Source organism: Gymnodraco acuticeps, unplaced genomic scaffold, assembly GCF_902827175.1.
Source record: "Gymnodraco acuticeps unplaced genomic scaffold, fGymAcu1.1, whole genome shotgun sequence".
NCBI lineage: Eukaryota > Metazoa > Chordata > Actinopteri > Perciformes > Bathydraconidae > Gymnodraco > Gymnodraco acuticeps.
In genome coordinates, this window is record NW_022990990.1 from 616,789 (window position 1) to 643,359 (window position 26,571).

Here is a 26,571-nt window from a genome sequence, read left to right on the forward strand (position 1 = left end):
CTGTGGTGATGATATCTTGCAATGGCACCACTGCGTCCTCGGTTGCTAGGTTATTTATTCTCCCGGAAAGACCAAGCCCATACCGAAGTCGTTTAACATTTTGGAGAAATTCTCCTTTAAAAAACTCTTTAAATATAATTAAATCTTATTGTAAGCTTAACGCATATATTATTACGTTACAATACTTTTATTGTGAAATGAGAGGTGGGCGTCGCTGTGTACATCTTCACGACACCACACCGCCCGGGACTAATACATGTACCGTTAGCCTGTTAGCTTTAAAACATCATGGAAGCTGTTATTATTGTTAGCTTGTGCTATTAGCAGTGTTGACAACGTGTCTCTGTTTTTCGCTATGAGTTTAGCTAACTAACGACAGTGTGGTGAGATTGCATCACCGTGCTGGTGATGCTCTGCAGCAGTGCTGGGTGTTTCCAGCCGCCTGCTAACAGAGGCTGCCCGGCTAGCTGCTGCTGATGACTCGCTGTTTCCTGACATTTTTCTGCAGGTAGGTGACTGCTGTGCTGCACGCTAGCTGCATGCTTTCTCCTAGGCTCTGTCTCTGTAATATCTGTGCATTGAAGTGTCGTAAAGTAACTAAAAATATGTACTCAAATACTGTACTTAATTACAATTGTGAGGTACTTGAGTTACTCTACTTGAGTATTTAATGTGGTTGTTACTTTGTAATTCTACTCTACTACAATTCAGAGATTAATTGTGTACTTTTACTCCACTACATTTATTTTGTGCCTTTATTTACTTGGCAATTTTGGATTAATGATACAAATATATCACTTAAATAATACTTTAGTTACACCTGGACTAAATTCACAAGCTACCCTGCAGTATACAAAGTCATTAAAACTAGCTGCACCTTTACCAGCTTTAATAACACTTGAATGCATCAATAATTATAATAAAAACATGTTATTTATATTAAGCTGAAATGGTCCAATCTGCATAATGAATACTTTTACTTTTGGTACTTTAAGTATATTTTGATGCTAATCCTTTTGTACTTTTACTTGAGTAACATGTTGATTGCAGGACTTTTACTTGTTACAGAGTATTCCTATACTCTGGTACTTCTACTTTTACTTAAAGGTCCCATGTCATGCTTTTCTGGTTATAACACGTCCCCTTGTGTGTTATGAAGGTTTTTATGCATGTAAACGGTGTGCAGAGTCACAAACCCTCAAAGTACACCCTGTAGGGAGTAAAACTCTAACACAGAAAATACCTGTCTGTGCTGCCCCAGAACGCCTCGTTGGAGATTTCTCTTTTTCTTCCTGGGTACAGTGACGTGATTATACCCAAATGAACCCATTGGTCCAAATGGACCAATCCGTGGAGCTCCTCACAGACACACACTCTCTCAGCGGCGAAACTGTGACGCGCTGGGGGGGGGGGGGGTGCTAGTGGAGCCTCGCAGCCCCCTTCCTGCGTCCATTCGCGATGTCTCGCTGTCTCGCAGGCCCCACGCAGCAAGCTGGACATGAACCCAGCTCGCACTGTCCGCTCCCCACAGCAGCGAGCCGCGCAACGTCCCGCCAACACGGCACCCAGACCCCACGCAGCATTCTCATCTGTTTGTCATTACTGGTGTCATTTTCTGGTTGCTAACAAACGCCATTGTAACACATAATCACTGAGGGCTCATAGGGAGGCGGGGGCAGGAGCTCCAACAAGCCGTTTAGGACAGAGAGTGAATACACATACTATACAGAGATGCTGTTTGAGAAACCAATGTGAGTTTGGAGAATTGCACAATATAAATCTATTCTAGTAGACCTCAACAATGGAATTATGATCAGTAGAAATGGCCATGACATGGGACCTTTAAGTAAAAGATCTGAGTCCTTTTTCCACCTCTGATGCATTGTATTATCCTATCTGTTTACCTGTGTTGTGCTCCACCCCAGAGGGAGGCACCATGGCCGGTAAGGTGAAGTGGGTGACGGATATTGAGAAATCAGTGCTCATCAACAACTTCGAGAAGAGGGATTGGATTCATGTCACCGAAAACGATGACTGGAATTTCTATTGGTAAGTTGACACCTTATACACATTACACCTGACTCTTTAGACATTGGATTATACACTCTCCGAGCAGCAACATGTATGCAGTTGTGAAAAAGTACTTAAGATTTCTCAGTAAAAGTACCAATATAACCAGGGGTGCACATAACTTTTTTGCCCTGGTTCTCAAAGGAGCACCTGGAGATGTTGCTTGGTGCTCATCCTTAAAATGAAATAAACCGTAACTTTTGAGGGGGTCTTGACTTTATTTGCCAGACACACGACACGGCACTGAACACACATGCAGAGGTGAACACAGAACACACATGCAGAGGTGAACACAGAACACACATGCAGAGGTGAACACAGAACACACATGCAGTGGTGAACACAAGACAACATTAGCACGACCAGTAATCCTACAAGCTGTCATCACTTCCCTCCTGACTGTTCTCCTCACGGTCTTCCTCTCTGTCAGACATGGTAGCTGATGATGTAGGCCTACTTCTTTCTCTCTGGTTGAGTCTGCGATTAGATGCTTGCATCCACAAGTCAACAGCTGGTTTTGGGTCGAAAGTCTCTGTTGTCATCTTAGACAAGTGGATGTACTCAAATAAGTATGTGAACATAACCAATAACCTACCATAGCCAATAACAAATTAATGTAACTTATTTTATTTGTGTTGTTCATTCATATCTTATTTTACCTTAACATTTATTTATTTTTTATCTCTCCAGTTTTAAAGGATATTTTTGGTTACTGTCCTATAGTATACATTGGAATGATTTGAAACTTGTTTATCCCAATAATTATAAAGGAGTGCCTTGGAAATATGTGTTTACATAAATTGTGACCAAACCGTTTGAACTTAGACTAAGAGTCCTTACCTCACTGAGCTGTAGTATCAGCCTCTCAGTCTGACTGGAGAGGACTCTCCCTCCACATTATTGTAGAAACATCTTCTTCTTATATCCGTTAGAGCAGCTAGCACGGCACCAGATTCTAATAACAACAGCGCTGGTACCGGTGCACCCTCCCTCTCTCCCTCGCATTTTGGCTGTGAGCTGCGGGCGCCAGATAAGCCAACATCACCCATTTTCATCACTTACAGCGCCCATCGTACAGGGCAAATGAAACGTGTAACCGGGGTGAAAAGGGTGTTACATTTACTTAATTGTGAATATTGTTACATCAAGGCCGAAAATTAGGATGAGCCCCAACGGTCAAAATGTTTTATTCCCTCCCAGAACTGCCAGCGCAGCGACTCCACAGATCTGGCGCCCTAGGCGAACATCTAATCACTCCTGGGAATAAGATGGGGGTGAATGGTGTTGTCACTTAAAAAAAAAAAGAAGTATTCCTGTACTTGTAAGATAGATCAAATAAACAAGTAATTAACAAGAAGTGGTGGGGTATCATTTTTATATCATTGTTTATTGTATTTATGTATAATGTCTGTTTAATTGTCTTCCTGTCCCTTTCATCCTGTTGTCTTTAAGTCTTAATGTATATTCAGTTTAGTATTCAAAGTTTTTCACTTGTTTTATATGCACAATATAAATCTGGAAAGTAACTAGTGACCAGTGGTGGAGAGCAACTTAGTACATTTACGTAATGCGTTGAGTACAATTTTGAGGTTCTTAAAAGGTAATTCAAATACTATACTCTTGCTTCACTTTGAATATTCCGATTCAGATAAATAATACAAAATATATGAAATCAACAAATACTTTGTCATGTGCTTTATACAATTGTATAAATCCCTTGGTAGACTTCACAGGCTACAAAGCAGTACATCCGTTGCCCCCTGCAACATCAAAGTGATGTAAAATCTTTGTAATATAACGTATATTATTCTCAAATTGGCCATCGTGTAACATGAGTACATGCATAATCTACTCTACTCGGTCACTCTCACTTGCTTCAAATAGACTGCATGTTGATCCTATTTATGTCAATAATGAGTTATAATTACATCACCAAGCTTATTACTAGGCCCCTGTCTCTTCAGATAACCATAACTCAGGTTTATTTGTTCCCACATGTAGGATGAGCATCCAGACCATCAGAAATGTGTTCAGCGTGGACACCGGCTACCGCCTGACCGATGAGCAGATGGTTAACCACTTCCCCAACCACTACGAGCTGACCAGGAAGGACCTGATGATCAAGAACATCAAACGCTACCGCAAGGATCTGGAGAAGGAAAGCAGTCCGCTGGCAGAGAAGGACGAGAACGGGAAATACACTTATTTAGGTATCCATTTAACGTTGATGGGAGGGATCAGGGTAGAAATACACACTTTTTTCCTCACAAAGATAATATTCTTAACTATTTCCTCTATTTCTTGTGCAGATTTTGTCCCTGTGACGTTCATGCTCCCAGCCGATTATAATCTCTTTGTGGAGGAGTACCGAAAGAACCCGTCCAGCACGTGGATCATGAAACCCTGCGGGAAGGCTCAGGGCAAAGGCATCTTCCTCATCAACAAACTGTCCCAGATCAAAAAATGGTCCAGAGACAGCCGCACCTCCACGTGAGTTACCCAAGATATCGTTGTCACACTTCCTGTGAGACTCTTTACATAGATGTGATTGGTGCCAAGTATTCTCATTTATTACACTTACTCTTTTAGTACAAATGATCCCAAAGAGCACCTGTTCTGTCCTGTTGTCAACTCAATCAGTTAAAAATGGTTGTTTTGGTAAACTGCTTAAGAGTACCACCAGATGTCACCCCTGCAGCACTCTATACGTTCTCTTTAGTGAAATATGTTGGCTGCTATTCCACGACATGTCCTGAATTAATTAATGAATTTAATGAGAATTTGCCATCAGGTTTGTAGCTGCAAACAGTGGCAAGGAGGCCTACGTCATCTCCCTGTACATCGACAACCCTCTGCTGATCGGAGGGAAGAAGTTTGACCTGCGCCTCTACGTTCTGGTGACCACATATCGACCTCTGAAATGCTACATGTAAGCCTTGAGGTTATGTTTCTTTTATGTTTAGATGTAATCAATTATTATATACCTGTAAACAGCTGGTATGTTCTATTGTTATTGCATTGCTAGGCCACAGCTTGGGTCCCTGACTACTTCCTGTCAGCTCATCATGTCACTTATTTACACTGCAACAGGAAATAAATTGGGCCATGTTGAGAATGCTTATGTTGACAACTGTATTTTTAGTATTTGTATAATTCGAGTGTCATCACACATACCTTTGGCTTTGGGAAATTGTAACAGGCATGTTTAACTGTTTCCTGATGTTGGAAATGATGAGAAATGATCCTCCCTGAGTGATCTCTCTCTGTGGTTTGGTCCTCAGGTACAAGCTGGGTTTCTGTAGGTTCTGCACAGTCAAGTACACACCCAGCACCAGTGAACTGGACAACATGTTTGTTCACCTCACTAACGTGGCCATCCAAAAACACGGGGTAAGTCTGGATTTTGGTAGGCATGGTTACAAAAACATAGTGTTTTAAAGGGTAATTCCTACAATTCAGTCTGTTACTTGGTAGTTGATAAACAGAGTGGCTGTTCGGATGCACGACTTTTAGATGATAGTCTGGGAATTGTGACCTTTGAATCGCACCCTTCGATAGCTCAGTTGGTAGAGCGGAGGACTGTAGTTGGAAAATCAGACATCCACCAAAATCAGACATCCTCCAAACTTTTTTTTGGTTCAAATCCTACAATTCAGTCTGTCACTTTCGTAAAATGAGATCACAAAGCAGCATGGGCAGCAATATTCTGACTTTAGCTCCCTAATACAAGCTCCCAAACCATGGACCCTGCATTTCCCATAATGCAACTCATAGTAAGTCATAAATTGAAGTGATGGTCATCATAATATGCTAAAAACCAAAATAACACTAAAACCAGAATCCCTTGAGGTTAACTGTTGTTTGGAAGCAAACATGTTATAACATCACACCTGTAACAAAAGTTCCCTTTTAAATGGAAGCACATTATTTTATTTAGTGTGCTATTTGGTTCATTTATATTCTTACAAAATTATTTATCTTCCCCAGACTAGATCCACTGACACTAGCTGACGAAATTCAGGCATTATTTATTCTTTTTTGTAACAGAACAAAAAAAACAATTCTATATCTAGTTAAAGTTTTTTTCTTTATTGCAGGATGACTACAACCACGTCCACGGAGGCAAGTGGACGATCAGTAACCTGCGTCTGTACCTGGAGAGCACCAGAGGGAAGGAGGTGACCAGCCGGCTGTTCGACCAGATCCACTGGATCGTCGTGCAGTCGCTGAAGGCCGTAGCTGTAAGTGGACATGAAGTCTTTTTCATCCTAAATTACACCGCAAATAGATATGACAATTACTTTTACTGACATCATATGACAATTACACAAAGTGTGCAAAGTTTGACCAAATTGGTAGTTGATTAACATAGTGGCTGTTCGGATGCACGACTTTTAGATGATAGTCTGGGAATTGTGACCTTTGAATCGCACCCTTCAATAGCTCAGTTGGTAGAGCGGAGGACTGTAGTTGGAAAATCAGACATCCACCAAAATCAGACATCCTCCAAAAAGTGTTTTGGTTCAAATCCGGCTCGAAGGAGTGCATTTTTAGGGGCTAAATAGCCCACAGTTGACCATGTGGTGTAAGAGTAGTTTGTTTAGAAACATGGAAAACATAAATTGAAGTGAAAGCAGCACCAACATAATATCCCTTGGACACAGTAAGCGGGCGTAGTTATCTGTTTCTGCTTTTAATGTATTAGTCTTTATGTCTTTTGGCCTCTGGCCTTCTGACATTCTGTATGACAGATCAACTTAGGCCCAATACCAAACCACGCCCTACACCCTACCCCTACACACTCCCCCTCCGTGATGGAGTGAACTCCATGGAGTGACACATGAGGCTCCCTCCTGTCAGATGGAGGGAGTATATACAGCGGCAAGCTTTGGGACAAACTCCCCTCTCTGTAAATTAATAACTCAAATAAAACTCCAAACATCTTTAATTGTGTTACTTTTTTGTAAAGCTCTTTTAGTTTTAAACCTGATGTTTATAAGCTTCTTAGTTTTTGCAACAGTCTGTAAATATATACAACAACAACAACAACAACAACAACAACAACAAAACAATAAAATGCACACATTTACCTTTTTCTAGACTAAACACAGGTATGATCCTAAGTAAAAAAAAAATGAGGTTATCATGAGGTTGTTAACATCGCAATTTATCAGTTGATGTTTGCTGGAACTACTTGTTAACAGCTTGTTTCCTGACGGACACACACAGCGTTGAGACCGGTCAGGTAGAGACCGGTCTCAAGTGAGCACTGCTGCAGACTCGCTGTTTGAGGGCTTGATAGCCCACTCCCCCGCCACACCGCTCCACACTCGTTGGTTTGGAACAGCCCTCAATATGGCGGACCCTCCGCGCGAACGGAGGGATAGGGGTGGGTATGGGGTGTAGGGTGTAGGGTGTAGGGTGTAGGGTGTAGGGGGCGGTTTGGGATTGGGCCTTATACTGCAAATGTGCCTGGTGCCAGTGTTTACTGCGTGCCCCTGGCCTGAACACACCATGGACACCAAGTTTCCGTAGTGTAGTGGTTATCACGTTCGCCTAAGGTCCTTACACACCAAGCCGATTTTCGCCGTCGATAGATGTCTGGCCGTCGATGAGCGTCCTGTCGCCCTTGTCACTACCCGATCTGCATCCCTGCCCTATCTGCAGTGCGCATGTGCAAGATGGTCCGCCATATTGGACAACTCCGTACGGCAACCCAACTAGGACACTTGACACAGTGGTGTTTGGCAAAGCACAAAAAGAAGCCAAAAAAAACTGAGAGAGATGAGTTATTGTTATTACAACGTAACTTCACTATTATTTAACAACTCTTTTTATTGGGTTCTTTTCTTTTATTTACATTGTCAGAATAAGTGAGAAATGGATTTAACTTCTGTTAGACAGCTATCATACTGAATACATATTCACTGTGAATGTATGAAAAATGTATGGCCTATAGCTGTCTAACAGAAGTTAAATCAATTTCTCACTTATACTGACAATGTACTTAACCCCAAATAAAAGAACCCAATAAAAAGAGTTGTTAAATAATAGTGAAGTCACGTTGTAATAACAATAACTCATCTCTCTCTGTTTTTTGAGTGTTCTTTTTCTGCTTTGCCAAACGCCACTTGTCACTACCCGATCTGCATCCCTGCCCGATCTGCAGTGCGCATGTGCGAGATGGTCCGCCATATTGGACAACTCCGGACGGCAACCCAAGTAGGACAACATTGACACAGTGGCTTTTGGCAAAGCTCAAAAGGAAAACTCGAGAGAGATGAGTTATTGTTATTACAACGTGACTTCACTATTATTTAACAACTCTTTTTATTGGGTTCTTTTATTTGGGGTTAAGTACATTGTCAGAATAAGTGAGAAATGGATTTAACTTCTGTTAGACAGCCATAGGCCATACATATTTGCACACATTCACAGTAAATATGTATTCAGTATGATAGCTGTCTAACAGAAGTTAAATTCATTTCTCACTTATTCTGACAATGTACTTAACCCCAAATAAAAGAACCCCATAAAAATAGTTGTTAAATAATAGTGAAGTCACGTTGTATTAACAATAACTCATCTCTCTCGAGTTTTATTTTTTAGCTTTGCTAAAAGCCACTGTGTCAAGTGTCCATCTTGGGTTGCCGTCCGGAGTTGTCCAATATGGCGGACCATCTCGCACATGCGCACTGCAGATCGGGCAGAGCTGCAGATCGGGTAGTGACAGTGACATCGGGTAGTGAGTGACAGCCCTACTCAGATTGGTGTGTCCCGCCCCGTCGTGTATTTTCGGCCGTGCCGATACCTTCCGCCGCCGATTCAACATGTTGAATCGGGAGGCTGTCGGTAAAAGGCTGTCGGCTAAAGAAATGACTCTGATTGGCTGTTCAGCTTAGCGATCGGTGCATGAGAAGCGAAACGGAAGTGAGGGACCCAAACAAACGATTAAGAAGGCAAATCTGAGATTGAGCTTCTCGCTGTAGAGTGAAAATGCACACGCTATTTGTTGTTTGTTTATATCACACAGTCTGTTCTTCTTCTCTCGGTGTATCACGCAGTCTGTCTTCCGGTTGTTGCCTCTTTTGGAATGACGAATACACAGTACTGTCGCCTGCTGGTAAGGAGAGTTATTGCCACTTACGCATGCGCAGTTCGTACGTGCTACTTGGCCGTCGGCTGAAGTCTTTGCGGTGTGTTTTATTGCGACTGTTGGCCAAGACGCAGAGACGTGAGGCGACACAAGAGTCGGGTCGTGTTCTTTGGTGTCAGATTGGTGTGTAACGACCTAACCATAGACTGTATATATAAAGGACCTAACACACGCGAAAGGTCCCCGGTTCGAGACCGGGCGGAAACATTATTTGCTTATTCCTCTGGTTTATGGCCATATTCATTTGTCAAATGTAGTACAGTAATAAGTACACCACTTCCGTACAATAAAAGTCAATTTTCACTCATATATTTATCATACTTCCTATTCAATTAATACTAGACCATTAACGTAAAATAAGCATTTCCCTTTGAACTATAGTAAAGTAGATCAATACAATGGCATTAAACGGAACTACTCAAGTGAAGTACCTCAAAAGTTCAATAGTGGTGTAATTTACCAAAGTTCTATTTTAGCAATGCTCACTAAACTTTCACATCTCTACTGCTGAAGCCACATACAGCACAAAACTCCTCCCCCGCACATGTTTGAGCCAAAAGTCATTGTGATTTTACTCTGTTCCTGTTGGGATGCTGCCTTTAGTATTCAGTGGTTTCAGCCAGCTAGTACTTTTAAACACACAGCTGTAAAAACACACCTGCATGTGGGCACTTCTTTTTGTTTTTAGCACTTATTGCACACTTCCCTTTTCTACTAGGTGATCTGACTCACTTCCCCTCTCAGGCCTCGGCACACAGGCTATTCTGTAGTAGTAGTTTTGTTCACTGGTTTTTTTTCTCTATTGGCTAACATCTTTCCCTCATGAATCATTCTATATTGCATTAAAATGTTCTTAATCACCCACAATGTAGGTCAGTTCCTCTTCCTAATCCAGTGTCTGTCTTTTCTCTCTGCCAGCCTGTGATGAACAATGACAAACACTGTTTTGAGTGCTACGGGTATGACATCATTATCGATGACAAGCTCAAGCCATGGCTTATCGAGGTGAGACATTTAACGGGAGGAACATGCATGCACACAACACAAAAATAAAATCGTGTTTTTCTTTGCTTTGTTCCTGTCCAAGGAGTCCAAGGATACTTAACAAGCTTACACAATGACTCCACATTCCTTTCCCATAAATGTTTAGCAACTTTAAATGCCCCTGAGGTTGATCTTTGTGTTTGTATGTTTGAACGTGTGCTACTCTCTATTCAAATATTCGCTGAAGGTGTGTCTTTCACCCATCCAATGCGTTCTTCCAGCTGAAACACACTGCTGTATTCAACACTGTATGCTTACTCGTCTTAAAAACAGAATGCCTCTATCATGATTGTATTGTCCTTTTTACTTTCTAAAATATTATGTTCCTCTTGTGGCTGCCATATCTTTTCTCCAGTCATTCTGACAGCTACACAATGACTTGCTGTGTTTCAAGGCTAGGCCTGAACTATTTCTGTTACTAGAAATTAATCTGGGGCGACATAAAAATGGGAAATGAGTTTCCTTTGTTCATTATTAGTACAAGTATTCCCGCTCGCAGCCAAATCTCATTAACAGGTACTGAATAACAAAAGCTGAGAATCAAAACTCTTTCACCCACTCAAGGATTCAAGTATGTGAATATCAAAGATGCAGCTGAATCTCTCTCTGGGATCTGTTCATATGTAAATGTTACTTCTTTGTGTGTGTCACTCTCAGGTCAATGCCTCCCCCTCGCTGACTTCCAGCACAGCCAATGACCGCATCCTGAAATACAACCTCATCAACGACACCCTGAACATCGTCACACCCAACGGGGACATCCCAGACTGCCGCTGGAATCGCAGCCCGCCCCGCGAGGCTCTGGGCAACTATCAAGTCCTGTGAGTGACATTCAAGTCTACCTTATACATTCACAACTCCAAGAAGGGTCACATAGCTGCTAAAAATATCCTTGAAGAGTTTGTCTTCTACAGTTACTTCAGCTTAAGTTGCTTTCTGGTTTGTAAGTAAATTGCACCCTTCGATAGCTCATTTGGTAGAGCGGAGGACTGTAGTTGGAAAATCAGACATCCTTAGGTCGCTGGTTCAAATCTGGCTCGAAGGAGGGAGTTTTGAGGGGCCCATAGTTGACCATGTTGTACAAGAGTAGTTTGTTTGAAAACATGGAAAACGTTAATTTACATGTCACTTGGAACTGGGCTGAAGTTATGTTTGTCTTTCCTTTATTGGTATTAATGTATTTTGTCTTCTGGCTCTGTATTTGATTGCTGTTGCCTGACTATCTGTACTACAAATTAATTTATACTGAAAATGTACTTTACTCGATGTCCCTGAATGCATCATTGGCACCAAGTTTCCGTAGTGTAGTGGTTATCACGTTCGCCTAACACGCGAAAGGTCCCCGGTTCGAGACCGGGCGGAAACATTATTTGCTCTGGTTTATGTTCATATTTTAACAATTTCATGAAACACAGTAATCCGTACTCTTCTTCAGTACACTAAACTGCCATTTTCACTACTATATTGACCATATTTCAAATTAAAATAATACTGGACCATTAAAGTCAAATAAGCATTGCAAAACATGTACTGTTTAACTAACAGTAGATATGATCAGGTAGGACCAACCAGAACAATAAAATGCTGTCTTATTAAAAAGGCTTGTTTACTGGTCATCATATATAAGTGGATCTCTGACTTGACTCGTTTTTAGGAGTTTTCATTCAATAAAGTGTTCAGGCTACAAGGCGAATTAGGCTTCTATTTGCTCATGTTTTTTTAACAGTTGGTAGAGCAACTATCAAGTCCTGTGATGGACATTTAAGTGTACCTTTGACATTCATACAAACCTCTAACAGCCAAGAACGGTAAGACAGCCAGTCTCTGACTTCAAGCCTTTTTTAAGAGTAGCTTTTTTCAATAAAGTGTTCAGGCTACAAGGCGAATGAGGCAATAGAAGCATCAATCGTATGGGAATATACTGGTTGTTGCGCCCTTCGATAGCTCAGTTGGTAGAGCGGAGGACTGTAGAGGTGAAACCCAGGTATCCTTAGGTCGCTGGTTCAAATCCGGCTCGAAGGAGTGGCTTTTAACTGGGGTTACTCAAAAAAAGCATCCAAAGCCATGGTATAGAATCAGTAACTTAATCGATCGGTCTCTAAGTGGGAAGTACGTTGACATAATTCACACAGTTTGTGCTATACTGAATGGTAGAAGTTGTATTTTGTGATGAAGGACTCTACTGGCAGAAGAGAAGTACTCCTTATATTCCCTGGTCCCTGGTTCAAATCTGACTGGAAGCCTTAACTTTTAAACAATTTAACTCGGCACTCGAAAACGATGCACATCAGCATACAGAAAAAAAAAGTTTTTCTCTGTAGTTGTACTGTTTATCATTAGATATGATCAGGGAAGACCAGCCATTACCGTAAAAATGATTTGAGATTTTTCAATTCCCTTCGATAACTCAGTTAGTAGAGCGGAAGGACTGTAGAGGTGAAACCCAGGAATCCGGCTCGAAGGAGGGAATTTTTAGGGGCCCATAGTCGACCATGTTGTAAAAGAGTAGTTTGTTTGGAAACATGAAAAACATTCATTTAAATGTGAAAAAGCACCAACATAATATCACTTGGAACTGGGGTGAAGCTTTGTGTTTCTGATTTTCCTTTCTGGTATTAATGTTTTTTGTCTTCTGGCTCTGTATTTGATTGCTGTTGCCTGACTATCTGTACTACAGATTAATTTATACTGAGATTGTACTTTACTGGATGTCCCTGAATGCACCATTGGCACCAAGTTTCCGTAGTGTAGTGGTTATCACGTTCGCCTAACACGCGAAAGGTCCCCGGTTCGAGACCGGGCGGAAACATTATTTGCTCTGGTTTATGTTCATATTTTAACAATTTCATGAAACACAGTAATCCGTACTCTTCTTCAGTACACTAAACTGCCATTTTCACTACTATATTGACCATATTTCAAATTAAAATAATACTGGACCATTAAAGTCAAATAAGCATTGCAAAACATGTACTGTTTAACTAACAGTAGATATGATCAGGTAGGACCAACCAGAACAATAAAATGCTGTCTTATTAAAAAGGCTTGTTTACTGGTCATCATATATAAGTGGATCTCTGACTTGACTCGTTTTTAGGAGTTTTCATTCAATAAAGTGTTCAGGCTACAAGGCGAATTAGGCTTCTATTTGCTCATGTTTTTTTAACAGTTGGTAGAGCAACTATCAAGTCCTGTGATGGACATTTAAGTGTACCTTTGACATTCATACAAACCTCTAACAGCCAAGAACGGTAAGACAGCCAGTCTCTGACTTCAAGCCTTTTTTAAGAGTAGCTTTTTTCAATAAAGTGTTCAGGCTACAAGGCGAATGAGGCAATAGAAGCATCAATCGTATGGGAATATACTGGTTGTTGCGCCCTTCGATAGCTCAGTTGGTAGAGCGGAGGACTGTAGAGGTGAAACCCAGGTATCCTTAGGTCGCTGGTTCAAATCCGGCTCGAAGGAGTGGCTTTTAACTGGGGTTACTCAAAAAAAGCATCCAAAGCCATGGTATAGAATCAGTAACTTAATCGATCGGTCTCTAAGTGGGAAGTACGTTGACATAATTCACACAGTTTGTGCTATACTGAATGGTAGAAGTTGTATTTTGTGATGAAGGACTCTACTGGCAGAAGAGAAGTACTCCTTATATTCCCTGGTCCCTGGTTCAAATCTGACTGGAAGCCTTAACTTTTAAACAATTTAACTCGGCACTCGAAAACGATGCACATCAGCATACAGAAAAAAAAAGTTTTTCTCTGTAGTTGTACTGTTTATCATTAGATATGATCAGGGAAGACCAGCCATTACCGTAAAAATGATTTGAGATTTTTCAATTCCCTTCGATAACTCAGTTAGTAGAGCGGAAGGACTGTAGAGGTGAAACCCAGGAATCCGGCTCGAAGGAGGGAATTTTTAGGGGCCCATAGTCGACCATGTTGTAAAAGAGTAGTTTGTTTGGAAACATGAAAAACATTCATTTAAATGTGAAAAAGCACCAACATAATATCACTTGGAACTGGGGTGAAGCTTTGTGTTTCTGATTTTCCTTTCTGGTATTAATGTTTTTTGTCTTCTGGCTCTGTATTTGATTGCTGTTGCCTGACTATCTGTACTACAGATTAATTTATACTGAGATTGTACTTTACTGGATGTCCCTGAATGCACCATTGGCACCAAGTTTCCGTAGTGTAGTGGTTATCACGTTCGCCTAACACGCGAAAGGTCCCCGGTTCGAGACCGGGCGGAAACATTATTTGCTCTGGTTTATGTTCATATTTTAACAATTTCATGAAATACAGTAATACGTACTCTTCTTCAGTACACTAAACTGCCATTTTCACTACTATATTGATCATATTTCAAATTAAAATAATACTGGACCATTAAAGTAAAATAAGCATTGCAAAACATGTATTGTTTAACTAACAGTAGATATGATCAGGTAGGACCAACCAGAACAGTAAAATGCTGTCTTATTAAAAAAAAAAGGGCTTGTTTACTGGTCATCATATATAAGTGGATCTCTGACTTGACTCGTTTTTAGGAGTTTTCATTCAATAAAGTGTTCAGGCTACAAGGCGAATGAGGCTTCTATTTGCTCATGTTTTTTTAACAGTTGGTAGAGCAACTATCAAGTCCTGTGATGGACATTTAAGTGTACCTTTGACATTCATACAAACCTCTAACAGCCAAGAACGGTAAGACAGCTAGTCTCTGACTTCAAGCCTTTTTTAAGAGTAGCTTTTTTCAATAAAGTGTTCAGCCTACAAGGCAAATGAGGCAATAGAATGGGAATATACTGGTTGTTGCGCCCTTCGATAGCTCAGTTGGTAGAGCGGAGGACTGTAGAGGTGAAACCCAGGTATCCTTAGGTCGCTGGTTCAAATCCGGCTCGAAGGAGTGGCTTTTAACTGGGGTTACTCAAAAAAAGCATCCAAAGCCATGGTTTAGAATCAGTAACTTAATCGATCGGTCTCTAAGTGGGAAGTACGTTGACATTTAAGTGTAGCTTTGACATTACGGTTCCGTTGCGTGCTTCAACTGAGGCGCTTCTCATTCACTTTGAATGGGGTGACGTCACGCTTTGCCGAACTGCATTGTGGTTCCGTTGCTCCACTTTGCCTCCGTTGCTCGCGCTGAAAGTTGAGAAAAGTTCAACTTTTCAAGCATCGACGGAAGCGCCAGCCAAACAAATCATATGCCAGTACAAGCGCTAGCCAATCAAACCGTGTGCTTGTGTGTCCGGAGCGCGAGATGAATGTGATTGGTTGTCGGACCCGCGCCAGACAGGCCCACTATATTATGTTGTAAAAGAGTAGTTTGTTTGGAAACATGAAAAACATTCATTTAAATGTGAAAAAGCACCAACATAATATCACTTGGAACTGGGGTGAAGCTTTGTGTTTCTGATTTTCCTTTCTGGTATTAATGTTTTTTGTCTTCTGGCTCTGTATTTGATTGCTGTTGCCTGACTATCTGTACTACAGATTAATTTATACTGAGATTGTAAAATAAGCATTGCAAAACATGTTTAACTAACAGTAGATATGATCAGGTAGGACCAACCAGAACAGTAAAATGCTGTCTTATTAAAAAAAGGGCTTGTTTACTGGTCATCATATATAAGTGGATCTCTGACTTGACTTTAGGAGTTTTCATTCAATAAAGTGTTCAGGCTACAAGGCGAATGAGGCTTCTATTTGCTCATGTTTTTTTAACAGTTGGTAGAGCAACTATCAAGTCCTGTGAGGGACATTTAAGTGTACCTTTGACATTCATACAAACCTCTAACAGCCAAGAACGGTAATGCACCCTACACACGGTTCCGTTGCGTGCTTCAACTGAGACGCTTCTCATTCACTTTGAATGGGGTGACGTCAAGCTTTGCCGAACTGCATTGTGGTTCCATTGCTCCGCTTTGCCTCCGTTGCTCGCGCTGAAAGTTGAGAAAAGTTCAACTTTTCAAGCGTCGACGGAAGCGCCAGCCAAACAAATCATATGCCAGTACAAGCGCTAGCCAATCAAACCATGTGCTTGTGTGTCCGGAGCGGGAGATGAAAGTGATTGGTTGTCGGTCGCGCGTCAGACACGCCCACCCAGGGCCGGCCCTAGACATTTTGGTGCCCTAGGCGAGATTATGATTTGGTGCCCCCCCCCCCCCCCCCTCTTCCAAGCAATACACAATAGAATATATAAAGAATAAATGAAAAATCTCTACAAAAGACCAATACACTACAAAAACAGAAACGTATTGACATAGGTAATATACATAAAGGTTTCAAATGTATTCATTATTGTATGAACATGTTTTAATTGGGGGGTGGATGTCACATCCTCTAGGGGGGTCCGGGGGTATGCCCCCCCCGGAAAGATTTTTTTTTTAACATTTTAAAGTAAAATGCTTCAATCTGGTGCACTTTGAGCACAGAATTACTAGAGACCTGATAGGAGGTACAACTCTAAAACACCCATATGAAAAAGATCAGTTTACATTTTAATAACCAAATAAGTATGTGAACATAACCAATAACCCACAGCCAATAACAAATAAATGTAACATATTTATTGATTTTATCCTTATTATTAATATTGTAGTTATTAAATGAAAATCACTCATCAAACAAAAGTAGCTTCTCTTAAAACTTTAAGAAAAGAAAGTGCAAACGTGGACACAAATATAGCCAACGGAGCTCTTACAACTGAGGTTATTGCAAATAAATTAAGATAATGAACAACATTACACACACTATAAATCAAATGAAACAGACAATCAGAACAACAAGTCTCTGCTATGTTATTGTGTCCTTTAATTAGTCCACATCCTTAAAGTCGGACACGTCTCGACTTCCTTGCTGCAAATTCATTTATTGTATCGTCAAAGGATATTTGCCCGAAACCTTGCGATTTATGCTTATTAAAGCTAATGTATTGAGGTGTTCTTGAGCCATTGAAGACCTCAGGTATGTTTTAATGATCTTCAATTTGGAGAAGCTCCTCTCCCCAGCAGCAACTGTCACTGGAATAATGACAGCGATCCTGAGGGCCACCCACATATTTGGATACACTTTGTTCATTTTCTTCTCCTGTAGGAAAGTCAGAAGTTCCAGGGTGGTCATGTTGGCTTTTGGCAAAGCTGGGAAATTCTGCATCTCCAGTGCAAGTTCCCTCTTATCCAGGTCTGACTGTCCACCCCAGCTCAGGGTGTTGCTGAGTGTTTCACACTGCTTTGTCAGATCTTCCTTTGGCAGGTCAGGGAAGTTGAGTAGCACCCCAAACTTTTCCTCTACTTCACCTAAGGCCTTGAATCTGTCCTGCAGTGATGCAATGGAAACATCCACCACCATATTGAAAAAAGAAACTTCGAGTTTCTTTAGTGCATCACTCACTTGCTCCTCCGGGGACTCATAGGAGAACTGTCTCTTGGTTGTTCTCAGCCTCTTCTGCTTGAGAACAGCTTCCACATTCATTTGGCCACAGATGTCTTTGGCAGATGCTTGGGCAGAAGCAAATCCATTGCTTCTGTAGCTGACCAAAGAAACTTCTGTTTTTCTCAGGAGGTCAACAGCAATATCCAGCTGCATTGACACTGATTGCAACATTTTTGCTGACATGTGTGATGTTGGTCAGGATGTCATACCATACCACAGTGCATATTGCAAAGCGGTATGATCCAACCTCTTCAGCCAAAGATTGTGCCTCAATTTTTACAACTCCATCTGTAGCTTTATCCCTCACCTCTAGAAGTGCATCTCTGACTTCTGCAGCCTGATACCTTACAGCCTCTATGCTGTTGATCCGACTCTCCCATCTGGTATCAGACCATGATTTCAATGTGATGTTCACATGGCTTTTCTCACTGTATCACTCAGTGCTGGCCAGTCAGCAGGATCTGAGGGGACTGCAATGTTGGACTCAGATGGGCCTGGGCAGTCAGCAGGATCTGAAGGGGCTGCAATGGTGGACTCACATACTGTGCTTGTTATTCCTTCACCTGCAGGCAGGCAATCCAAACATGCAAAGAAGTTATTCATGCTTCAGTTTTCATTATTTATCATAATAATAACAATAATAATAATGACAAAAAAGTAGTGTATTAACGATTACACAGAGACCATAAATGTTTGGCAAAACTTACATTCTTCAGAGTGTGATGTACATGGGAGATCAGATGTTCCTTCTCCAGCAACTGGGGGCTTTTTGAGGTATTTCTCAAGTGCAGCTGGAAAATTATAGGGTAGATATTAGCAAAAACATGTATATACAGTCAGGCAAAAATAACTGCAGCAATCTGCCTCAGCTGTATGCAAGTTCACAACTAGCCTATATAAAAGTTAGGTCTGGACTTTGAATCAGGGGATAGCAAGTTTGAGTCCCACTGCAGTCAGCATGTCGTTGTGTCCCTGGGCAAGACACTTCACCCCAAATTGCTCCTGTGGGGATTGTCCACAGTACTGAATGTATGTAAGTCGCTTTGGATAAATGCGTCTAACAAATGACATGTAATGTAAATAATAACACATGCCCATATTTGTTGGTCAGCCTCACTTTATACAAAGGAGCAGTTATCCAGATAGCTTTCTTCTGGCTAACATTCACATTATTTCGTTACAGAAGCATATAAAACAAAGCATTGCACAATAATTAGACATTAAAAAGAGCATGAAATAAACAAATTATAAAATATAATAGAAAATAAACAGAAAAATAAATATATATATTTTTTTTTATATAGGCCTACACACAATTTGACCATGAAAATAAACTATCTGACAAATTAAACACTATTGGAGGATCAATTTACAGCTATCACAATAGAAAAGTAGTATATTATTTACAAAAAGATTATATAAGAATAATAACACATAAATAAAAACTTTAAATCATTTGTATTTATCATTCTGTATCAGAGGCTCGCGGCTAGCATGGCATCAAATCATGGGCAGGCTACCTCCTTAGTTAGCTAGCTAGCTAGCTAGCTAGCTAGCTTAAAATCAAATGTCTAACGGTACAGTACATACTGACTTTTTTCTTTTTTACACAAGCCGACGTACCTCTGTCTTTGACTTTCGATTCCTCCTGTTCTTTTTTCCGTTTCCTTCCCGTTGCCCCTGAAGGCTTGGACCTTTTCATAATTCTAATTGTTTGCCTCTTGCTGTTGCATCGTTGCAATCTCCGACACTTTCAGCTGGAGCTGCCGCGTCACTTTGGCTGTGAGCCGCGGCCCGTGGGTGCCAGATAAACGACCATCCCCCCCTTTCATCACTTACAGTTACAGCGCCCATGGTACAGGGCAAATGCTAAATGTTGCCGCCGGCCCTGGGTGCAAAGGGTGTTTACTTTATTCAATTATTAATGTAAACATATTACATCAAAGGGCATACAATTAGGCAGAATAAAAAAACAAAAACATTTTTTAAATAAAATAAAAAATGTATTCATTTTTTTTTTCTCCCAGCGCAGCGCCCCTCCAGATCTGGCGCCCTAGGCGACCGCCTAGTTCGCCAATGGGAAGGGCCGGCCCTGCGCCCACCGGCAAGTTTCAACTCGACGGAACCGTGTGTACGATACATAAGACAGCCAGTCCCCTACTTAAATAATTTTTAAAGAGTAGCTTTTTACTATAAAGTGTGTAGGGGGTGTACAAGGTGTATGAGGCAATAGAAGCCTCAAGACTATCAGAATATAGTGGTTGTTGTGCCCTTCGATAGCTCAGTTGGTAGAGCGGGGGACTGTAGAGGTGAAACCCAGGTATCCTTAGGTCGCTGGTTCAAATCCGGCTCGAAGGAGTGGCTTTTAACTGGGGTTACTCAAAAAAAGCATCCAAAGCCATGGTATATAATCAGTAACTTAATCGATCGGTCTCTAAAGTGGGAAGTACGTGGACATAATTCACACAGTTTGTGCTATACTGAATAGTAGAAGTTGTATTTTGTGATGAAGGACTCTACTGAGAGAGATAAGTTATCAATATATTCTCTGGTCCCTGGTTCAAATCTGACTGGAAGCAGTAACTTTTAAAGAATTTAACTCAGCACTCGAACACGATGCACATCAGCATACAGAAAAAAAAAGTTTTTCTCTGTAGTTGTACTGTTTATCATACAGTAGATATGATCAGGGAAGACCAGCCATTACCGTCAAAATGATTTGAGATTTTTCAATTCCCTTCGATAACTCAGTTAGTAGAGCGGAAGGACTGTAGAGGTGAAACCCAGGAATCCGGCTCGAAGGAGGGAATTTTTAGGGTCGACCATGTTGTAAAAGAGTAGTTTGTTTGGAAACATGGAAAACATTCATTTAAATGTGAAAAAGCACCAACATAATATCACTTGGAACTGGGGTGAAGCTTTGTGTTTCTGATTTTCCTTTCTGGTATTAATGTTTTTTGTCTTCTGGCTCTGTATTTGATTGCTGTTGCCTGACTATCTGTAATTTATACTGAAATTGTACTTTACTCGATGTCCCTGAATGCATCATTGCACCAAGTTTCCGTAGTGTAGTGGTTATCACGTCCGCCTAACACGCGAAAGGTCCCCTATTCGAGACCGGGCGGAAACATTATTTGCTCTGGTTTTATGTTCATATTTTAACAATTTCATGAAATACAGTAATCCGTACTCTTCTTCAGTACACTAAACTGCCATTTTCACTACTATATTGACCATATTTCAAATTAAAATAATACTGGACCATTAACGTAAAATAAGCATTGCAAAACATGTACTGTTTAACTAACAGTAGATATGATCAGGTAGGACCAACCAGAACAGTAAAATGCTGTCTTATTAAAAAGGGCTTGTTTACTGGTCATCATATATAAGTGGATCTCTGACTTGACTCGTTTTTAGGAGTTTTCATTCAATAAAGTGTTCAGGCTACAAGGCGAATTAGGCTTCTATTTGCTCATGTTTTTTTAACAGTTGGTAGAGCAACTATCAAGTCCTGTGATGGACATTTAAGTGTACCTTTGACATTCATACAAACCTCTAACAGCCAAGAACGGTAAAACAGCCAGTCTCTGACTTCAAGCCTTTTTTAAGAGTAGCTTTTTTCAATAAAGTGTTCAGCCTACAAGGCGAATGAGGCAATAGAATGGGAATATACTGGTTGTTGCGCCCTTCGATAGCTCAGTTGGTAGAGCGGAGGACTGTAGAGGTGAAACCCAGGTATCCTTAGGTCGCTGGTTCAAATCCGGCTCGAAGGAGTGGCTTTTAACTGGGGTTACTCAAAAAAAGCATCCAAAGCCATGGTATAGAATCAGTAACTTAATCGATCGGTCTCTAAGTGGGAAGTACGTTGACATTTAAGTGTACCTTTGACATTACGGTTCCGTTGCATGCTTCAACTGAGGCGCTTCTCATTCACTTTGAATGGGGTGACGTCACGCTTTGCTGAACTGCATTGTGGTTCCGTTGCTCCGCTTTGCCTCCGTTGCTCGCGCTGAAAGTTGAGAAAAGTTCAACTTTTCAAGCATCGACGGAAGCGCCAGCCAAACAAATCATATGCCAGTACAAGCGCTAGCCAATCAAACCGTGTGCTTGTGTGTCCGGAGCGCGAGATGAATGTGATTGGTTGTCGGTCCCGCGCCAGACAGGCCCACTATATTATGTTCTATAGCTCAGTTGGTAGAGCGGAGGACTGTAGAGGTGAAACCCGGGTATCCTTACGTCGCTGGTTCAAATCCGTCTCGAAGGAGTGGCTTTTAACTGGGGTTATTAAAAAAAAGCATCCAAAACAAGGTAGAGATTTAGAAACTTCATTGAACTCAGTGGGAGGAACAAGGACATTGTTTCACACACATTTGTGTTCCACTGTAAATATGTACGTAGGAATGCTAGAAGTCCTAGTTTGTGATGAAGGACTCTACTGGCAGAAGAGAAGTACTCCTTATATTCTCTGGTCCCTGATTGAAATCTGACTGGAAGCAGTAACTTTTAAACATTTTAACTCAGCACTCGAACATGATGCACATCAGCATACAACAAATAGTTGTTTTTCTCTGTAGTTGTACTGTTTAACGTACAGTAGATATGATCAGGGAAGACCAAACATTACCGTAAAAATGATGTGAGGTACTTCAACTCCCTTCGATAGCTCAGTTGGTAGAGCGGAGGACTGTAGTGGAAATGCCAGGCATCCTTAGGTCGCTGGTTCAAATCCGGCTCGAAGGAGTTCTTTAAGTATATTAATCCATAGTCTGCACTGCAACTAAACAAAATACCCATTCTAACTGATATGCCTTGTACACAATAGCCATCAACTTGTGTTTAAATAAAGAGGGTAAACAAAGGAAATGGTTGACTCTTGTAAATAAAGCAGAAGGGTCTCTTCAGGATAAAGGCTACAGCAGAATCTCTGCCGTAGCCTTTATCCTGAGCTTGTTCGTACCTGCTACAGCATTAACTGCAGTTCAAACTGGCATCAAATACATGAACAAAAATTCTAGACTACTTCAGCCCTCAGCCCTACCAACTGAACTAGGGGTGATGCTGTGATGTAATGAGCTTGTTGTCTGTGGGTCATACTTACACAATACACTCAGTAATAGTAGGGGCCCTATTCTGAACACAATAGTGAGGGAAGTGTGTTTCAGCGACTTGTTTACATAGTTAGTCTACGAAAACAACTAAATGTCACTCAGGTTTCAGGTTGATACAAAAGGTTTTATTCTGTTTTCATGTTATTCCTCCCATGGTGAGAGTCAACAGAAAAGGATTCTGGTACTGTTTCATTGTCTCATAATGTCTCCCTTCGATAGCTCAGTTGGTAGAGCGGAGGACTGTAGTGGATGTACCTGTCAGAGTGGTTACCTCAGTAATCCTTAGGTCGCTGGTTCAAATCCGGCTCGAAGGAAAACCTTTTGATAACATGGTACTCTCTGTTCTCCTTCTGGTGTTCGGAGATGTATGTTTTGGGCACATATAGGCCCAATCCCAAACCACGCCCTACACACTACCCCTCCGTTTGCGCGTTCGCACAGAGGGTCCGCCACATTAAGTACTGTTCCAATTCCAAACCAACGAGTGTGGAGGGGGAGTGGGCTATCAAGCCCTCAAACAGCGAGTCTGCATCGGTGCTGACTTCACCTGCTGCCCCCTACCTGACCGGATTCAACGCTGTGTGTGTCCGTCAGCATTGCAAACAAGCTGTTTACAAACAGTTCCAGCAAACATCCACTGATAAATTGCGATGTTAAGAACCTCATGATAAACTCATATTTTTTTAACTTAGGATCATATCTGTGTTTAGTCTAGAAAAAGGTAAATGTGTGCATTTTATTATAAAGTTGTGTATATTTACAGACTGTTGCAAAAACTAAGAAGCTTATAAACATCAGGTTTAAAACTAAAAGAGCTTTACAAAAAAGTAACACAATTAAAGATGAAAGAGTTTTATTTGAGTTATTAATTTAAATTTTTTGTCCAAGAGATGCTGATTTGAAACCGTTGTTACATACAGTTACGGCATTTCCTGTTTCTGCCGGAGAGAGGGGAGTTTGTCCCCAAAGCTTGCCGCTGTATTTACTCCCTCCATCTGACAGGAGGGAGCCTCGTTGAGCTGCGAGTGTCACTCTGCGGAGTTCACTCCGTCACGGAGAGGTAGTGTGTAGGTGTAGGGCGTGGTTTGGGATTGGGCCATAGTTCTGATATAGTACAGTACCTAATTTAAAAAAGACCACCTGCCCTCTTTATCAAACATTTCTTAGTGCTTGTCTCTTTTCAAACGGTTGTTACCTTCGTGGACTCTCTGAAATAAAGCTTAGAACACTAGTTTTTCTTCACAATAATTCAGCGTTTGTACAAACCTACTTTGAACTTGTTGCTCCAGAGTCTGAGCCACTCATTTACGTCCCTCGTCATTGTCAATATCCTTTTGTGTTTAAAAGACACTCCTTCGAGCCGGATTTGAACCAGCGACCTAAGGATGCCTGGCATTTCCACTACAGTCCTCCGCTCTACCAACTGAGCTATCGAAGGGGCACTTGATAGCGCTGTCCCTGTCATTTTAAACACAATAGAGGGGGTAATGTGTGCTTAGCACCTACCAAAGGGGGGTTTGTTTGAGTAAAGTACCTTGTTTACATAAAAAGTCCATGGAAAGTAAAATATCAGGGGCAAACAGGAGTTTTCTCACATGTTTTTCCTCACTTCATTATTCTTTGCCTCCCACAAGGTACGATGAAGAGCAGGCTCAGAGTGAGAACGCTGAGCGGGACCTGCGGAGCCGCTCGGGTCAGTCCCTGGGGTCAAAGGGCAGCAAGGGGAGTGCAGGCGTTCGCCCTGCCGCCGCCACCTGGAAGTGAGGTGACATCGCAGGCTCTTAATGACTTCCTCCACATCATTACAGAGTCCAACAGTGGGAACAGGGGATAAAAAAGAAACCAGACTTTTTTTTTTTTTTATCCTTGCTTTTCGATGGAGGACTGCTGACCCTGTCTCCACATTTCACTGACTGAGGGGAGACAACTCCACTGCTGCAGAGGAGGAAAATCAATATCGTGGTCCTATTTGGAGAGTTAATAAGCCTGGGTTTGGGACTGTTTGTATAAATGACTAACTAAAAATACAGACATTATATTGGTGGGGTCAATGTCCCAACAGCTGCTCGCACCCAAGCCCATGCTCCCTGTGAAGATAAGGACAAAATAAATGAGAGAAAGAAAAAGTCCATGAAACCTTGAAAAGGAGGACATTTGAAAGTAGTAAGTTATGTATACCAATGGAATTACAATCCAACGTAACAAGGAGGATTAAAACCACCTGAACTATGCATGGTTACGAGTCCTTACACTTTAACTTGACCCCACACAGGTGCTAAAAAGAAGAAGCTCTGAGAGGAAGTGGAATAATAAAATATACAGAATCTAAAGGGACAAGAGATTTAACTGTTATAAAGAGTCTAGAGATATAATATACGGATATAATTAACTGTGCTTAATGTGTGTAATGAGTTTGAATAATGATTTGTATGTTTATTATCAGTATGCATTTGCAGGGGGCTTCATTACGATTGTATTCAGAGTTGAACCCTGTCGCACTTTATCAAATTATTTTCGCTTGACTTTAAAGATCAATATGTTGCATTTTCCGTTGCACTGAAGTCATATCTACTGCACATCTGAAATACTTATATGTGTTGGGAATGTATTAGCTCTCAGCTTTATTTGTCTGCGACTACTGACATGTTGAATTAGCAATGATGACAAGCCTTTTGATTCACTGAAGTAAGGCTACAGTATTTCGTTTTTTTAGCAGTATACTTGATACTGTGGTATTTGCACCTTTTTGTTTTTACATATAATGTATTAGTTAACAATGATTAGGGTAATTTAAAGTGAAGAAAGGGTCAATACACTCACCAATCAATCAAGGCTAAAGTCATTGATCAAGATAAACATAATAATCTCTTTATTTACTCTAAAACAAAAGGGGTCTTCTGTATATTGATTAAAGTCAAATGGAGAAAGCGTAAACACACCAGTGACCTGATTAAGATTAAATTCCAAGGGGTCCTATTTATAGCCTTTGATAAATCTAGTCTCTGGAGTTTAGATTTATCAGAGGTCGATCTTTCAAAAGCTAAATGACCTTTCTGTTCCTGCTGACAGGAGATTAAGCCTCTGCATGGCACTGTTCCTTGTCCTTGAAATGTTGACCCTCTACCTTGTTGTTTCCTCATGGACCGTTACTACATGCAGCATTTCCATTTGTCAAGGTGTGTTAGCCATAAGTGTGTAAGCGTGTTGGAATGAAATCTCTTACAAAATTCCCCCTAACCATCTGATCTGTATGAATAAGTGTTGGGCAGAAAGACACTCACATCATGACCACATTTACTGAGAGATGTATTTAACTCCCAGGTGTGAGCCGACATGATGGAAGATTCTCACTTCTTTATTGTGGTTATAAACTGTGCAGCTTTTTTGATTTGAGCTTTGCAGCACTGAGATCTCTTTGTATGAGAAATGTATTATTTCCCTTTAGTTTGTATTTACCTTTCAATAAAATATCCATATTGGTGCTGCCTTGACAATAAACATGTTTCATTTCTTGAGGGTGAAAATATGTTTGGGATGTGGGTGACTTGGCCCTTTAAATTTGTGCGGAAATGTTTTAATTTACAACATTTTTAAAGTGTTTGAATTCCAGTAAATGTAAAAGAAATAACATTAATTCAGGATGGATTACTTAAACAGGCCACTACTCTAGGTCCCGAAGGGGATCAGAAAAACAGGGCGCCTTCCTTTTATGGAGTTTAAGAGAAATCAAACTAATCCTCATTTTACTGCCAATCCCTCA

General features: G+C 41.0%; 1 protein-coding gene and 11 non-coding genes across 13 annotated transcripts; 11 read left to right on the top strand and 1 right to left on the bottom strand.

The window, feature by feature from the left end:
* Positions 1 to 73: 73 nt before the first annotated feature.
* On the top strand, positions 74 to 26,311 carry ttll1 (tubulin tyrosine ligase-like family, member 1). Of its 2 annotated transcripts, none has more exons than XM_034235891.1 (10): positions 74 to 508; positions 1,926 to 2,049; positions 4,072 to 4,280; positions 4,380 to 4,560; positions 4,862 to 4,999; positions 5,352 to 5,460; positions 6,168 to 6,311; positions 10,145 to 10,231; positions 10,928 to 11,091; positions 24,446 to 26,311. In XM_034235891.1, the coding sequence occupies exons 2-10, from the start codon at positions 1,937 to 1,939 to the stop codon at positions 24,573 to 24,575; spliced, it is 1,275 nt and encodes a 424-aa protein (XP_034091782.1). In that variant the 5' UTR covers positions 74 to 508; positions 1,926 to 1,936; the 3' UTR covers positions 24,576 to 26,311. The 2 variants fall into 2 exon arrangements, with proteins under 2 accessions (XP_034091782.1, XP_034091783.1); XM_034235892.1 differs by having other exon boundaries at positions 74 to 504.
* On the top strand, positions 11,564 to 11,636 carry trnav-aac. Its single transcript has one exon. It is a non-coding gene; the product is annotated as a tRNA-Val (tRNA).
* On the top strand, positions 12,205 to 12,292 carry trnay-gua. The gene is given in 2 exon segments: positions 12,205 to 12,241; positions 12,257 to 12,292. It is a non-coding gene; the product is annotated as a tRNA-Tyr (tRNA).
* On the top strand, positions 13,007 to 13,079 carry trnav-aac. The gene has a single exon. It is a non-coding gene; the product is annotated as a tRNA-Val (tRNA).
* On the top strand, positions 13,648 to 13,735 carry trnay-gua. The gene is given in 2 exon segments: positions 13,648 to 13,684; positions 13,700 to 13,735. It is a non-coding gene; the product is annotated as a tRNA-Tyr (tRNA).
* On the top strand, positions 14,450 to 14,522 carry trnav-aac. Its single transcript has one exon. It is a non-coding gene; the product is annotated as a tRNA-Val (tRNA).
* trnay-gua lies at positions 15,085 to 15,172 on the top strand. Its single transcript is given in 2 exon segments — positions 15,085 to 15,121; positions 15,137 to 15,172. It is a non-coding gene; the product is annotated as a tRNA-Tyr (tRNA).
* Positions 19,971 to 20,058, top strand: trnay-gua. Its single transcript is given in 2 exon segments — positions 19,971 to 20,007; positions 20,023 to 20,058. It is a non-coding gene; the product is annotated as a tRNA-Tyr (tRNA).
* trnay-gua lies at positions 21,389 to 21,476 on the top strand. The gene is given in 2 exon segments: positions 21,389 to 21,425; positions 21,441 to 21,476. It is a non-coding gene; the product is annotated as a tRNA-Tyr (tRNA).
* Positions 22,357 to 22,443, top strand: trnay-gua. Its single transcript is given in 2 exon segments — positions 22,357 to 22,393; positions 22,408 to 22,443. It is a non-coding gene; the product is annotated as a tRNA-Tyr (tRNA).
* On the top strand, positions 23,021 to 23,125 carry trnay-gua. The gene is made up of 2 exons: positions 23,021 to 23,057; positions 23,090 to 23,125. It is a non-coding gene; the product is annotated as a tRNA-Tyr (tRNA).
* Positions 24,163 to 24,249, bottom strand: trnay-gua. The gene is given in 2 exon segments: positions 24,163 to 24,198; positions 24,213 to 24,249. It is a non-coding gene; the product is annotated as a tRNA-Tyr (tRNA).
* Positions 26,312 to 26,571: the final 260 nt, after the last annotated feature.

Bases quoted from the DNA above. Each gene is read 5' to 3' on its own strand.
- ttll1 (XM_034235891.1), top strand. From the start codon at position 1,937: ATGGCCGGTAAGGTGAAGTGGGTGACGGATATTGAGAAATCAGTGCTC. The intron at 6,312-10,144 runs GTAAGTGGACAT...TCTCTCTGCCAG, and splicing joins AGTCGCTGAAGGCCGTAGCT to CCTGTGATGAACAATGACAA. The intron at 10,232-10,927 runs GTGAGACATTTA...TGTCACTCTCAG, and splicing joins TCAAGCCATGGCTTATCGAG to GTCAATGCCTCCCCCTCGCT.